At 40.4% G+C, this 16570-nt stretch overlaps 1 protein-coding gene across 1 annotated transcript in view; it reads right to left on the bottom strand.

Moving 5' to 3' along the window:
* The window catches only part of LOC150039353 (piezo-type mechanosensitive ion channel component 2-like), a 104983-nt gene extending 88763 nt beyond the window's left edge, over nucleotides 1–16220 (bottom strand). Inside the window, exons 1-2 of the mRNA XM_090327828.1 lie at nucleotides 16205–16220; nucleotides 9127–9169 (exon numbers count right to left, since the gene is read on the bottom strand). Of these exons, the coding sequence (XP_090183954.1) occupies nucleotides 9127–9169; nucleotides 16205–16220 (59 nt within the window). The remainder of the gene's footprint in view (nucleotides 1–9126; nucleotides 9170–16204) is intronic.
* Nucleotides 16221–16570: the final 350 nt, after the last annotated feature.

Below are 16570 nucleotides of genomic sequence, written 5' to 3'. Positions count from 1 at the left end.
CTGACACTCTGAAAACGTTACAGGAAGGAATAGGAGATACACTAGACCTCATTGGCACAGGTGGAAACTTTCTTAATAAGGACCAAGATTCACAACAAATCAGACAAAGGCTGGATAAATGGGACTTCATTAAACTGCAGAGCTTTTGTATGGCAAAGGACATAGCTAGTAAACTAAGCAGGAAGCCTACAGATTGGGAGAAGATCTTCACCAACCATACAACAGACAAAGGCCTCATATCTACAATATATCAACAGCTCAAAAAATTGAATCAATCTAAAACTGATCTCCAAAGTAACAACCATCCCATTAAAAGATGGGCCAAAGACTTAGAGAATTCTCTGAAGAAGAAACAAAAATGGCCTATAGACACATGAAGAAATGCTCAACATCTCTGGTCATAAAAGAAATGCAAATCAAAACAACTCTTAAGATTCCACCTCACTCCAGTCAGAATGGCCAGGATCAAGAAAACTGATAACAACAGATGCTAGAGGGGATGTGGCTAGGAGGGATCACTACTACAGTGTTGGTGGGAGTGCAAACTCATTCAACCACTACGGAAAGCAGTATGGCAGTTCCTCACAAGACTAAACATAGAGCTCCCCTATGACCCAGCAATTCCACTACTTGGCATTTACCCAATCATCCAGAAACAAAGACATACTAAATCCACCAGCACAACAATGTTCATTGCAGCACTATTTACCATAGCAAAGATATGGAACCAACCTAGATGTCCCTCAGTAGATGAGTGGATCAACAAGATGTGGTATTTGTACACAATGGAATTCTATGCTGCTGTCAGAAAGAATGACATTGCCCCATTTGTTAGGAAATGGAAAGACTTAGAAAAGATCATATTAAGTGATGTAAGCCAGACTCAAAGGAACTTAGGCTCAATGGTTTCCCTCATTTGTCATAATCAGTAGAAACCTTGGGCTCTCCTAGCAGAGATTTGTAATAGAGCAAAACCTTGATACAAAAGGCCATATAGTAGGATGCTAAATGAAAGGATCTCTAGGATATAGAAACATAAGCCATATAATGAATGACTGTTGTTCTTAAGGTGCTATGTTATCTCTCATCTCTTTTGCTGTTCCTTGGTTATCTCATATTGTTACAGTATCTCACTTTGTTACCTGATATATCGGATATATTTGTATTTGGTTATTTGAAATTGCATAGGGAAGAGGGGAAAACAAGATGAGGGGTGGGGATGGGGGGGAGGGAAATGAGGACCAAGACATGTGAAAGGGTATCAATGTATGGGAATTAATGCACCATCTATCTGGCAAATATCATGTAACCCTTCTATTAATTACAATAAAAATATATGAAAAAATAAATGATAGATATATAGAGAGAAATAAATCAGAAAAATAAATAAAAGAACCATTAAGAGCTGTTCATCTAGGATGATGTACTTCCCAGGATTCTGATGGGAAACCCAGTTCCCATGAAATCTCCTAAATTGAAGCTGTTACTTCAGGTTAACAATAATATCTTTGCCATTAAGTAAGGTATGCTACTGGCTGAGATAAGAAAGGGGTGCAAACCTATAACAAAGGTAATTTCAGACTTCTAAATAGGAATCAGATCAAGTAAGAAATATAAACCTTTGGCTTCTGGATAATCGGTAATTAACACCATGCCCCCAAACACTGCAATTCAACCTCCGCTACTAACACCCTGAGATCCTGCCTCTAATTCATCATGCTGTCCACACTTGACCTGAATTCTTCATGGAATTTGCTGTACAGCTCAACTGTACAAGCCATTAATGAAGCCTAAGACACTATGCTGATCCATTCTGTGCCTATCAAGGTGCCAACAAAGCCCCTGGGGACTCCAGCTGTTACATTCCAGGCCACAGTGTTCTCTATAGCTCAGATCAACTCACAGACTATATTAGTTATAATGACCTTATTTAACAAAGACAGAGTTCATAAGACTGTAGATATTTTCTTTCAGCCATGTTTTCAAATAGATTTTGTCACCAAGTATACATTATCTAGTGTTACTGTTTGAAAAATGAAGAATACATGAAAGAAGGGAACAGGGGACAAATAACAGCTTGCATAGTCAATATATGTCTGTGATCAAGAAAGTTGAAAATGTGAAATGGGTCTGAGGGGAGGGAACAGATCAGATAGTGGGGAATGATGGGAAAGGTAACTCTGAACAGGAGTCACTAGACAGACAGACACATTAGAAATTAGAACTCCCCTGGCCATACAACCTTTTGAAATCTGGAAAAAAAATAAAGTTCAGATTAAACCTTATAAAAGACTTGCTGATTATTTTTCTAGTTGGAAGCAAACAATTTAGGAAGACAAAGCTTTCTATAGCCTGAAAGAATGTAAATCATGTATTTTTTGTTATCTCCTCACAGATACACAAATATAACTAAATAGAAGACTATTATTTTTCAATAGGTGGGAGTAAGATCTCCCAGAAAATAAAGCTTTCACCTCTGCTGGTAGGCTGCTATGCTCAAATCTTATTATTCGATGCAAAAGAGCAAACATTGGGGCCGGGAGTTTGGCCTAGTGGTAAAGTGCTCGCCTAGCATGCACAAAGACCCAGGTTCAATTCTTCCAAACCACATACATAAAAAAAGCCAGAATGGCTCAAGTGGTAGAGTGTTAGTCTTGAGAAAACCCAAGGACAGTGCTCAGGCCCTCAGCCCAAGCCCAGGACTGGCAAAAAAAAGAGCAAACATATTCAGACCTTGTTCAGACCTGACTGTTGCATCTACTGCTAGAACTTTGTAGTTTTTTTGCTTTTAGTCTCTTTGGAAAACATTACAGAGTCACCTGTGAACCACGAGCAACAATGACAAATGTCATTTTCAGATGGGAGCACTTAAGACACAGTGTGTGATTTTCCAATTTGTTTATCCCATGATATGATGTTTATCCCATGATATGATGGCAGAAAGACAGCCTCTTCAACAATGGTGCTCGCAGAATTGGTTAAACATGAGGAGCTGGGAGTTTGTCCTAGTGGTAGAGTGCTTGCCTACCATGCTCAAAGACCCAGACTTGATTCCTCGGTACTACATACATAGTAAAAGGCAGAAGTGGTGGCTCAAGAGGTAGATTGCTAGTTTTGAGAAAGACAGTGCTGAAGCCCTGAGTTCAAGCCCTAGGAGTGGCAAACAACAACAACAACAATAAAAGAATTGGTTAAACTCATGTAGAAAACTTAACTTGGATCCTTATTTGTCACTCTGCACCTGAATTAATTCCAAATGGACTAAAGATCTTGAGATAAAGGCCAACACCCTGAAACTTTACAGGAAAGAATAGGAGCGTCTTGGCACAAGTCAAAACTTTCTTAACAAAGGCCCAGAAATACAACAAATTAAAGAAAGTTTGGACCAATGGGACTGCATTAAATTGCAGAGCTTCTGTATGACAAAGGACATAGCTAGCAAGTTATACAGAAAGTCCACAGAGTGGGAGAAAATCTTCACTAGCTATATAACAGACAAAGGTCTCATATCTAAAATGTAAAATCCTTTTAAATAAGTGCTGCAGGTGGCTTCTTGTTAGGTGGGTGTTTACAGAAAACAATATTAGCACTTAGTAAAATACTTAGCTATTTCACAATAGTATTTTTAAACACATTCAAAAGTTATCTTGAAATACTTGTACAACAGAGTTTCAACTCAACATGAAAAAGTGTCAGCTCAGGACTGCTCCTGAAAATCTTCAGGGTCTGTGTCTTATAGGAGTGGCTGAGTGCCCTCAAGCAGGGGCTTTATTTATTTATTTTTTAATAAAAGAATGAGTTTGGCCACTTTTCCTATTTTGTCTTACGGCCAATCTCTGTCTGCCTACCTGTCGCCCCCATCTCTCCCTCTCCCTCTCCTTCTTCCTCTCTTTCTGTTACACACACTAAACGCCCACTTCTTAAAGTTCTCAGTTATTTCTGCTCTCTATTTTTCCCCTTATGGTTAATTTCATGTGGTTATGGTAGCTGACTTTGTTACCTAGTTTATTATTATTATTATATATATATATATATACATATTTGTTTATTTGAAATAGGAAACAGAAGGGGTAAAACAAGATCATTGGGAGGGAGTGTGGGGAGGGAAAGGGGCACCAAAACATGAGAAAGGACATCCATGTTTGAGAAGTAATGCATCTACTATCTGACAAATATAACTGTAACCCTTCTATACATTACCCCAACAATAAAAAAGAAAAGTTCTCAGTATTGATGTTCTGGGAAACAAAGCTCCAACAAATGGCAACACGGGAACCTACCCAAATATAGTACAGGGTGAAAAGCTGGGTATTTCATAGTCCTGGCAGCATGGTACAGACACAAATAAGTTTTCATTCCTGTCCTTGAGGACTAAGGATTTAACTTGATTTACAGCAGCTCCACCAACAAAACAGGCATGATTCCTGCCCTGGAGATGTTACAACAGGGTCATTTCACTGGGAGTGACTAGTGCTAGGCTTAGTTTATTAACCCAGAGAAGGGAGAGTTGGAAATGGTGTTAGTGACAGACATGTCAGCAACATAAGATAATGCCATGCACATACTAAAGTCACATTTTCCTTCCATTCTTCTCAGAAGCAAGCCTGCTCTATCAGTAGGTAGTGTGACTGTCTACCAGATTACTACAAGGTAGTTGGGAAAAGGTGGAGTCCTTTCCCAGTTTGCTCTTTGCAGAGTCTACTCTTCTGTTAGCACGCTCCAACCAAATGCCCACGAGTTTCCCTATGGAATTTACTCCACAGCTCTGGGCTTAGCCTGCATGCATGGTGGGCTCCTTAGCTGTTCAGGGACTTCTGTGTGGGGAGTACATACAGGAAAATCATGTCCACACAATACATCTAACATGATGATGGAAGGATGTAAAAAGTATCATGAGAGGTCTGTGGACCTAAGCCCTCAGGAAAGATCTTGCCCAGTGGTAATGCCTAAGCCCTGAGTTGTGAGTCACAGCAGACCTGGACGAGACAGCACTGCAGAAAGCTGGAGTCCCCTCTAAAGACCATGCAGGGCCTTCTGAGTTACGTCTACATTGGACAGGGTCCTGGGAGCATATGTGTTTCATTGCGCTGCTCTATTTTTAGGGTGGCTTATATTCTAATATGTTCTTAGGAAGATTAAGATATTTCATTCCACAATCCACTCCATACATCAAATAAAATCACACACAGTAATGTTATTACTAATGTAAGCTGAATCACTGTACTGATTATGTGCCATTATTGACAATAATGTCTTTTCTTTTTAAGTGAAAATGGCAAGTGATCAATAAAAGACTATTATTTTTCAATAGGTAGGAGTAAGATCTCCCAGAAAGCAGAGCCTTTGCCTCTCCTGGCAAGTTGCTATGCTCAAATCTTTTTACTCCAATCCAAAGGTGGATTTGGAGGTGAGATGTATGTAGGTTTGCAGGTTGCAGATATGATCTGAGATTACTGATTCCGTCACACAAACTGTGACAATGTGTATAATGCATATAACAAACTGTATCTGAATATTCATATATATGCACAACACACACACACACACACACACACACACACACACACACACACACGCACACACACACACACAGGGTTTCCAAAATGGAAATGGCTGGATGCTGCTGTCTTGGACTTCTCTGTCTCTCTATCTCTGTCACTGTCTCTGTATGTATGTCTGCCTCTTCCTATTTCTGCTGGCACCAGGGCTTGAACTCAGGGCCTCGTTCTCTTACTTAGCTTATTGCTCATGGGTGGTACTCTACCACCCCTCAATACATTTCTCCAGTCAGGCTGTTGGCTGGTTAACTGAAGATGAAGTCTCAGAAACTGCCTGTACCCATGCTGGTTTTCAACTCTCATCCTTCAGGTCTTGTGTAAGGATTACAAGTGTGAGTCTATTCTAATTACAAACTTTGAAAAGCTTCACAGAACCACCAGCTCTCTGATGGAAGCTCTAATATGTTAAGTACAGGGTCTTGTTGTTATTGTTTTTTGTTTCTTTTAAAACAAAATATTAAATTAACTTTGAGTAAACCTTTTGGACATGAAGAGACAATTTAAGTATCAAGAAGCTGAAATGAGATTGTGAAGGGGAATGGGAATAAGAAGTAGACAAAGGTGTAAAGGAAGAGTGGACAAACAGCCAGGATCTTCAATATGTACATATGAAAAGGATGTAAACAATGTGAAAAGTGGGGCCAGGAGCATAGCCTGGTGGTAGAGTGCTCACTTAGCATGTATGAAGCTCTGGGTTCAATTCCATGCACAGAAAAAGCAAAATGTGGCACTGTGCCTCAAGTGGTAGAGCACTAGCCTTGAGCAAAAAGTGTCCAAGGACAGTGCCCAAGCCCTGAGTTCAAGCCTCAGGATTACAAAAAAAAATGTGCAATGTGTGTGGGAGAAGGGAACCAACAAGATAGATAAGAATGATGGAAGGGATGACTTTGATCCAGAAGCAGTGAACACGCAGGTGGACGTATTAAATTGTAATCCACCTGGACAAGCTTTTGAAGTTTAGGAAATAAAAAAAATAGAAAACAATTAAGACTATTTTGTTGTGTTGACAGCAACATCGTAATATTGTGTTGGAGGTGACACACAAGATAGGGTACTTCCTTTTCAGGATTCAAAATATCTCTCTATATAGGGAGTCCTAAAATAAAATAAGAATGGAGATTCAATTGTTTGTAAGGCAAACGTGCTCTGAGATCACTAATTTGTTCACACAAACTGTGACAATGTGTACAATTGTGCCTGATGTATATTGCCTCTGAATATATGTGTACATACATGTATATGTGTATATGTACATACACGTGTACATATAATATGTGTATATATATATGTATATGCACATGCATTTATATATATTCATGTGTATGTGTACATACATATATGTATTCATGTATATGTGTGTGTATCTACATATCCACAGGGACAGCCGATCACATCCCAGCAAACATCATCCAAGTAGGGTCAAGTAGGTTGCCCCTCCCCCCAGTAAGCAAACATTTCCCAAGGAGGGCTTAAGGGGTGGCCCCCTCAATTCTTCCTTTAGGTTATCCTATATACACATACACACACATACACACACACACATATAGTTTGAGACATCTGTGCTTTCTTATTCTAGGAGAAAGCTTCGAAGCTTCGGCTGACAATATCACTTCCTTCCCTTCTAATGTGATCACTTTAACATGATGTAGTGGATGAAAGAGGACGCAGCATTGACAGGATCAGTATCTCTTAGAATTGCTCTAAACTCTCACAGATGGAACTCAGGGCCTAGGGCTTGTTAAGTAGATGCTCTACCACTTGACTCTGCCTCCAGCCCCTTTCATCTTATTTTCAAGGTAGGATCTTTATGCCTGGGTTGGCTTTGGCTGTAAGCCTATTACTTGTGAGTTCGCTTGATGGTGGGGATGTCAGGGGTTTGTGCTGGTGCGCAGCCACTGGGTGAAATAGAGTCTCGTGTACTATAATGCTCTGGCAGGCCTTGAACTGTGATCCCGCATCCTCATCTCCCAAACAACAAGGATTATAGACTACTTGTGGAGCTCTCTGGCCCACAAAGAAAAACTGAGAAGTATCAACAGCACTGTATGCCCTCCCCCTGCCAAATCTAAAAAGGCCAGTAATGGTGCCAAGAAGATTGAAAGTGAGCACAGAGAAACAAGAGGCTTTGAATCCATCAACAGATGGCTTTTCAAGAGAGGAGCTGCAGATGGGTATTCTCTGTGGCTACTGGAGAAAGGCTGCATTTTAAACATTTTATTCTTTTTTAAGTCTTGATTTTTTTTCTATTACTCATTCTGGGTCATGAATTCAAGGCCTGGGAGCCATGCTTGAGCTTTTTTTGCTCAAGTGAGGTGCTTTACCATTTGAGACACACCTCCTCTTTTGGCTTTCCACAGGTTAATTAGAAATAAGAATTTCAACAACTTTTCTGCCTGGGCTAGATTCAAACCACAATCCACAAATCTCAGCCTCCTGAATAGCTAGGATTATACAGGAGCCAAGCAGTACAAAGAATTAGTCTGAGCACCAGAAAAAAACTTAAAAGAACTAGTAAAATATACTTTTAGACCAAAAGAAAGTGAAAAGTACTTTTGTCTGTTAGTGGCTACACTTACACTTACAGTTGCACAAACGGTGTAAAGGTCCTGGGACATAGCCCTCTGCTTTGCTCTCACTTTCTTAGCCAGTGGTTCTAGGATGCTGAGCAGGCCCCATACCCGAATGCTGATAATGAATCCATCTTCTTTTCTTGGAGAAAATGCTGATAAAGAGGTGCTGGCAGCTAATAGTGATAGGGTCCCAATTTTTCCTACTCCTGATTTTAATAATTGAGGTACATGTCACTATCTGCACAAATTTCTTCAGAGAAAAGTCACACCCTGGGAAGGTCATATAGGACACTGACAGTTGAGGAGATTTAGCTCCATTTCTAGAGGTTCTTTAGTAGCCAACTTACCTTCATACCACTAGGATCCCAGTGCCAGGACTTTGCACACACACTGCTTCAATTCACTATTTTCCTTGTGAGTCCAGCCCAGGTTTTCACAAAGACCCTGAGACTCAGGAAGAGGTGACTCACCCAAGGCCACAGAGTTGAAGCAATGGTGCAAGACAGACCCCTTAAAGCAAAAATTCCCTGGACACTGGCCTAACAACTGAGGGACAACTCAGTGCCATTTTAAAGTTTTCTTCTCTTAATAGTCTTCCCAAGTCACCTTGGGGTAACAAGATTAATGGGTAACAATTTTGTGATAATAGCAGAAAATAGTCTTCTCAACTGTGACCATCACAAACACACACACACACACACACACACACACACACACACACCTAAAATTTATGAAAATACTCTGAAGACAACCCCAGGGTCCATGAGCCTCCCTGTCTTTCCAACATGGCTACATTCCACTAAATCTCCTTTCTCTGATCTCTGATGTTTATCAGTCTCTTTAATTGGTGTGTAGGAACAGGGATGGGAAGCCCAGGAAATGAGGGGTTTGAGGATTGAAATCCTCAGAATCGGGGTTTTTCACCCCTTAGGATTTCATATTGATCTAGCATGGGAAAACCACCTAGAATAAAGTGGGACTTGTTGACTCCAGCTTACCTTTCGAAGCCAATCTGCCGAAAAGCCTTCTCCCATGTGGAGCCTGTAAGGGAAGAAGAAGTGGTCAGTGCACTTCCGGTCTCAGACAAGCCTGTTCTATTGTTACTCAGACTTGCCGGGGCATGGTATTCCATTCCAATGAAATGTTCTGGTTTTTCCTTCCCAGGCCTGGCTCTCCTCTCCAGTCTACATGTAGTCCTTATGTTTCAGTCACTTGATTTGATTTGATTTTTCATTGGCAGTCTATGTCTGTGAATGGTGAGATGAGGAGAAGGAGAATATGTGGCACCTGAATTATAGATCTTTTCTTTGTGAGGACATTCAAACCCCTCATTTCCTGTTATTTGGAGATATATAAATTATTAATAATCCTTCTCCTACGGTGCAAATCAGCAGCAGAGTATTTCTTATCGAACTTTGTACCTGGTAGCCACTTTTTTTTGCCACACCACCTTTCTCCTTCTCTAGCTTCTGAAGATTATGGTGAGGCAAAGGGTGAACAATTGAGTATATTGGAGAGACCTTGATCAAGTAGAGGTAACACCTCTTCTTCCCAAAGACAAGGCCTGTGATGACCCTAGAACAGATCTGTGCAGTAGACAGGTGCCTTTCCCTTTGGGATGAGGAGAATGATCTAAACACATGCCAGACAGCTCAGTTACCCCAAAGGGCGACAAAAGAGGCACTCCATGAAGCTGGTCTAGTGATAGAGTGCTTGCCTAGCATGACTGAAGAACTGGCTTTGATTCCTCAGTACCACATACATAGAAAAAGCCAGAAGTGGTGCGGTAGCTCAAGAGGTAGGGCTCTAGCCTTGAGAAAGCCCAAGGACAATGTTCAGGCCCTGAGTTCAGGCCCCAGAATTGGCAAAAATAAAAATAAAAAAGAGAAACTCCATTAGCCTCCATCGGGCTACTAATTTTTGGTCCTCCTGTCTCTTTTTCAATGAGAAGTCTGTACTCTTCTCCTCCATCTAGTTAAGAGTACTGGTTGGGGGCTTATAATAATCCAACTATCATAAATAAAAGGCTCTCTGCACTTCTCTGGCTTCTTACTTGCAAATAAATGTTACCTCTACTCTCACTTTTTCTACTTCATAATTCTTTATTTGGTGGAGGAAAGGACCCAAGACCCTTAGACTGATCAACAATTTTGCTCTCCAGTTCCAGGAAATGAACCTTTCTGATTCTGCATAAGGACAAAGCAAAAATGTACAAATGGGAATCCATCAAATTTGATGAAATCTAATGTCCAGACAACCACCCTTCTGAACTTCTAAATATGTCTACTTCAGAAGAATATGAATGAAACTCTTGCTAGGGACAAAAATAAAACATGGCTGGGTGTTGGTGGGTCACACCTACGCTCCCAGCTTAAACATATACGTGAAACCCAATCTCAACCCATCACTGGCTTCAGTAGCATGGACATGTTTTTTCAACTACAACAGAAGCACAAATTAGGTAGATTGCAGCTCAAGCACCAGGTCAAGAAGTGAAACTCTTATCTCAAAAATAACTAGTCTGAAACATGTGCTAGGGGCATGTCTCAAGTGATACAGCACCTGCCTGGCAATTTGTGACACTCACTTCACAAATTAGGAAAAAAAAGAAGAGGGAAGTAGAGGGGAGGGAAGGGTGAAAGGAAAAGAGAGAAGGGAAGAAGAGAGTGAGATTTGCCCTACTGCATTCAGGTCTTATCTCAGGAAGCTGGCTGATATCCAATCGACACTGCTAATCTCCATCCTTATACATCACATCTTCCTGTTACTAAGGTTCAATCATGAGTTTAATATTTCATTTTTTAAAGAACTTGGAAGGCCAGGCACCAATGGCTCATGCCCGTAGTCCTAGGTACTCAAGAGGCTGAGATCTAAGGATCATAGCTCAAGGCCAGCCTAGACAGTAAAGTCTGTGGGATTCTTATCTCTACTAAACTACCAAAAAAGGTGAAGTGGGCCTGTAGCTCAACTGGTAGAGTGCTGGCCTTGAGCAAAAGAAGCTCAGGGACAGCACTTAGGCTCTGAGTTCAAGCCCAAAACAAGCCCTCAAAACAACAAAAAAGCTTTATGCTAACAATTTTAGTCAGGAGAATGCAAAACTGGGATTTGAAGTCTACAAATTTCCATGTAATAACTGTTCCTCACTTGCTAGGCATATAATAATGATGCCAAAATGTGTTCATTTATGTAAAATAGCATTTAAAAATTATTGTGAAGGTGATGTACAGAGGAATTATAATTACATAAGTCAGGTATGAAGTATATTTCTTTTTGAAAACTGTTACCCTGTCCCTCCAATATCATTTTAATAAAAATAATTCGACATGTGTCATATGTGGGGAACTTGGATTCTTTTTAGATTTTGAGACTAAAACCAGTGGCAAAAGTTCTTTGATTTTAATAACTACTGTGATTCATGTTGCCCTGAATTCCTAGCATGCGATGTTCTGGTTGATAGCCACGGTAGAGTACTAAGCCAGAAAAGCATACTGCTTTTCTGAGAAAGTATGCAGCAGGACTTCATTCACTTTAGGCCAATAACATCTTCTGATGACCATTCTATAGTCAACGTTAATGGGAATGGTGTTTAAGTTTCTTACAAACTCTGCCTCCAATGGTATATCTGTATGTGTCCACAAAGGACATTAGCCAGACTTTGAGGAAAGCCAGGCACTCACTAGAAGGAGTAGCCCCAGGAAGTCTGAGCTAGCTCCATGATAGACAGAACTAGACCTCAAGGAGTCAGACTTAGTCCCTGGGGGGACAGAAATGGTCCCCAGGGAGTCAGGGGTAGTCCCCAGGGAAACAGAGCTATTTCTCAGGGATACAGAAACTAGGTCAAAGATAGTATGGAAGGATCAGTTCATTATAAAGTTGGGTCTCTATTAATTGGTCATAGTAATGTTTAAATATTTTTATGGAATCATTAAGGATTGCACTTTGGATATGAACTATACATAAATTTGAAATAGATTTAAGCTTATATGCTTGGATGATGATATCACTGTGATCCAGCTGAGTTCCAATGTGGTTTACTAAGTAAAAGGGAAAGACCAGGATTTGGACTAACCAGTCATGAGATTTCACTTGGTACCCAGTCAAATGAAACAGAACACCTGTAAATGTCCTCTGTCCTGTGAATATTCTTCAAAACAATAAAACTCCTATCTCAAGCCAGGTGCCAGTGGCTCACACCTATCATCCTAGCTATGGGAAGTTGAGAAGGAGAGGATACAGATTCAAGGACAGATTGGGCAAAATAGTTTGAGAGATCCTCTTCTTCAACCCACAGTTTGTGCTTCAATGGTAAAGCACCAACCTAGGAAGAAGCTTAAAGCTCTCAGTTCAAAATCTAATTACCACCCCCTCCCCACCCTTGCCTGATAGGAACTGTTCAAAGACAAGACAGTACTGTGGCCCCTAGAGATCCTACTAGTTAAGACAGTTTTCAAGAACTCCTAAGATTTTAGTAGCGGCTGCATTGTCTTCTGGGAATGTGGGCCACTGCCTGACTCAGGCTAGTTAGTGGAGGAGAGCCAGCGTTGAGTGCAGCCAAGGTTCTAGTGCTGGGAAAGTGTGGTGATGTGAAGGTTCACTGCTGTTCTTGACTTCTCATGCCTCCAGAGAGGAACAACACACCTTTTAAAGTGTTCTATATTTCCACGGTTCTCTAATAGCTCCTTCGGATATTACCGTTTTTAAAAAAATTTAAGAAAACAATAATTAGGAATCCTTTCCTTGGGCTTGGAGTTTGGCCTAGAGGTAAGAGTGCTTGCCTAGCATGCGTGAAGACCCAGGTTCAATTCCTCTGTACCACATTTATAGATAAAAGCTGGAAGTGGTACTGTGACTCCAGTGGTAGGGCTCTAGCTTTGAGAAAGCCCAAGGGCAGTGCTCAGGCCCTGAGTTCAAGACCCAGGACTGGCAAAGAAAAGAATCCCTTTCTTTCCTTTCTCTTTTTCCCCATGTCCTTTTCTTCACCCCCCCAACCCCATCTTGGGCTCTGTATCTTAGCTTTGTTCATTCAAGGTTGTTGCTCTACCATTAACAAATTATTTTAATGTAAAGATGATGTACAGAGGGCTTACAGTTACATAAGTATGATAATGAGTATATTCCCTTTCAAAGTGTTACCACCTCTATTGTATTCTCTCACTTTCCCTCCTTCCCCCTTCCCCAAAGTGGTAAAGTTCATTTCCAACAGAGTGTGTCTAGTGACACTTAGTTGTTGCAAGGTTTGACCCTTTGTCTCACCCTTTCTTTGCTTCCCCAGCCCTTCCCCAAATCAGATAAACTTATACACAAGACAAAAGGGTACCAAAATCAGAAACAGTGACCTCAGGGAATAAACCAGAGGAGAAAATAAATGAAACAAAGACATCATTTTATGTGGTCATATGTACATAGCTATTGAGCTGTTGTGAATCTCTGCATATATTAATTATTAAAATGAGGGAAACTAGGCAGCCTATGTTTCTTTGGATCTGGCTTACTTCAGTTAATGTAATTTTTTCTAAGTCTCCATTTCCTTACAAATGGGCCAATATCATTCCTTCTGATGGAAGCATAGAACTCCGTTGTATATATATACCACATCTTCTTGATCCATTCATCTACTGAGGGGTATCTGGGTTGGTTCCATATCTTAGCTATGGTAAGTAATGCTGCAGTGAACATTGTTGTGCTAGTAGGAAGTATGCCCTTGTTTCTGGACATTTTGGTAAATGCTAAAGAGTGGGATTGCTGGGCCATAGGAGAGCTCTATGTTTAGTCTTTTGAGAAACTGCCATATTGCTTTCCAGAGTGATTGAATCAGTTTACATTCCTATCAACTGTGTAGTAGCATTCCCTTTTGGCCACAACCCCACCAGCATCTGTTATTATTGGCTTTGTTTTTATTTGCATTGCTTTTATGGCCAGAGATGTTGAACTTTTCCTCATGTGTATATTGGTTATTTTTATTTTCTCCAAGGCAAGGGACAAATGTAAAGGGGATTCAAATAGGGAAAGAAGAAGTAAAACTCTCTCTTTTTGTAGATGACATGATTCTATATTTAAACAACTCCACAGACTTCTCTACCAAGTTGCTTGAGCTGATTTGAAACTTAGTCAAAGTAGCAGAGTATAACTTAACCAACAAAAATCAATAGCTTTTCTGTATGCCAACCAATAATGAGTGAGTCTGAAACCTGAAAAGCAACTCCTTTCGTAATAGCCTCAAAAAAAAAGCCATAGGCATTAACTTAACCATAATCGCTGAAGGAATGCCATGCTGAAAACTTTACAATCCTGAAAAAGAAAATTAAAGCAGAACTAAAGAACCTCCCATGCTCCTGGATTGGGAGAATTAACATCATGAAAATGGCAATACTGCCAAAAGCTATCTACAAATTCAATGCAATATCCATCAATATGCCAACAACATTCTTTAATGAAATAGAAGAAATCCAAAAATTCATATGGAGTAACAGAATATCCTGAACAGCAAAAACAATCCTTAGCTGGAAGAACAGTGCAGGAAGAATATGAATACTAAACTCCAAGCTATATTATAAACACATAGTTTTAAAAGCAGCTTGGTATGTCACATGAACAGACCTGAGGGCCAATGGAATAGAATTGAAAATCCAGAAATGACTCCATAGATCTATGGGCACCTAATCTTTGACAAGGGAGCCAAAATCATCACATGGAAGAAAGACAGACTCTTCAAGCAATGGTGTTGGCAGAATCGACTATACACATGTAGAAAACTGAAGTTAAATACTTAAATATCACCCTGCACCATAATCAATTCCAAATCGATCAAAGACCTAGAGATAAGAGTAGATATCCTGAAGATATTACCAGAAGGGACAAGGCCTACATTAGGGTTGGCACAGGTTGAAACTTCCTAAATAAAGACCAGAAACACAGCAAATCAAAGAAAGGCTGGATACATGAGATTGCATTAAACTGAAGAGCTTCTGCATGACAAAGGACATAGCTAGCAAGACAAATAGGAAACCCACCGATTTGAAGAAGAGCTTCACTAGGCATAAACAGATAAGGGGTTCATATCAAAAATAAACTTAGGGCTCAAAAAATTAAGCCTTCCTCCAAACAAATTCTCAAAGAAACAACCACTCCAGTAATGGGTGGACTAAGGAATTATAAAGAGACTTCTCTGTTACTCTACTATTTGAGCCACATCTCCAATTCTGGCTTTTTGGTGGCTAACTGGATAAAAAGTCTCGCTGACCTTTCTGCCTGGGCTGGCTTTGAACTGGGCTCCACAGTTCTCAGCCTTCTGAGTAGTTAGAATTACAAATGTGAGCCAGTAGCACTTGCCTGAAACTCTTCTTCTTCTTTTTCCTCCTCCACTGTGATGCTGATGCTGATGCTGATGTAGTTGCAGAAAGGGGTTACAATTCCCTAAGTCAGGTTGTAAGTACAAATGCTCCTTGGTCAATGTCACCTTTCTCTTTATTCTCCCTCATCTTCCCTTTCCTATCTCTACCCTCAAATTACTTGTTTCTTTCTCTCTCTCTCTTTTTTTTGTGGTCATAGTGCTTGAATTCAGCCTGGGCACTGACCCTTAGCTCTTCAGCTCAAGGCCACTGCCCTGCCCTTGAGCCAAGCTCCACTTCCCATTTTCTAAGCTTCATTGGAGATAAAAGTCTTGGGTCCTTTTGTGCCCCAGCTAGCTTTGAACCTTGATCCTCAGATCTCAACCTCCTGAGTAGCCACGATTACAGGCATGAGCCACCACGCCTGGCTACATGTTTCATATTTTGAAGCCTTCTTTCATCATTGATTATTGTAACTGTAAAATAAGTTCATTATTTTATTATACTGTACTAATAAACTTTGAATATGGAGTTTTGATTAAGAAATAGATCCCTCTTCATTTTAATAAGAAATGTGAATTTATCTGGTGAGGAGAAGTTAATAGTTTGGGGGCATGTATCCCACGACTATTTACAAAGAACATTATTCAGCCACTCAGCTAAGTGCACTGGAGATGAGAATATGGTTTCTGGTCACTAGAACTAAATCTCATTTGTGACTTGAGTGTCTCTTATTCTCCAGGCTCACCAAGCTTAGCAGTCATCTTGATCTGCTCAGAATGGGACTGGATCTATTGAAGTATGGTTTCTGCCCTTAACTTTCAAATACACACGAGAGGATTATGTGTGTTGTGAGTTCTTGGTGCCAATGAAATAAGAGGCACACCATAAATGGAACAGACATATCCAGATCCTTTGGCATTGAAACTATTTTTGGCAGCTCATTATTCAGTTACTGGGGAATTCTTTTAAAGCCATTAACCCCCACTCCCTTTACGTGGTAAGGGGATACTAGTCTCCATTGCCAAAGAAGTCCAAAGCCCAGGAAACAAAAGCGCCTGGCAGACTTTCTTAAATCTCATTTTTAAATGAGATTTACAGAGCCCTCAACTAC

The sequence above is a fragment of the Megascapheus bottae genome, unplaced genomic scaffold, assembly GCF_031878675.1.
Source record: "Megascapheus bottae isolate mThoBot1 unplaced genomic scaffold, mThoBot2.hap1 HAP1_SCAFFOLD_40, whole genome shotgun sequence".
Classification (NCBI taxonomy): domain Eukaryota; kingdom Metazoa; phylum Chordata; class Mammalia; order Rodentia; family Geomyidae; genus Megascapheus; species Megascapheus bottae.
Note: the sequence above shows the minus strand (reverse complement) of the source record. Positions and strands in the feature narration are given on the sequence as shown.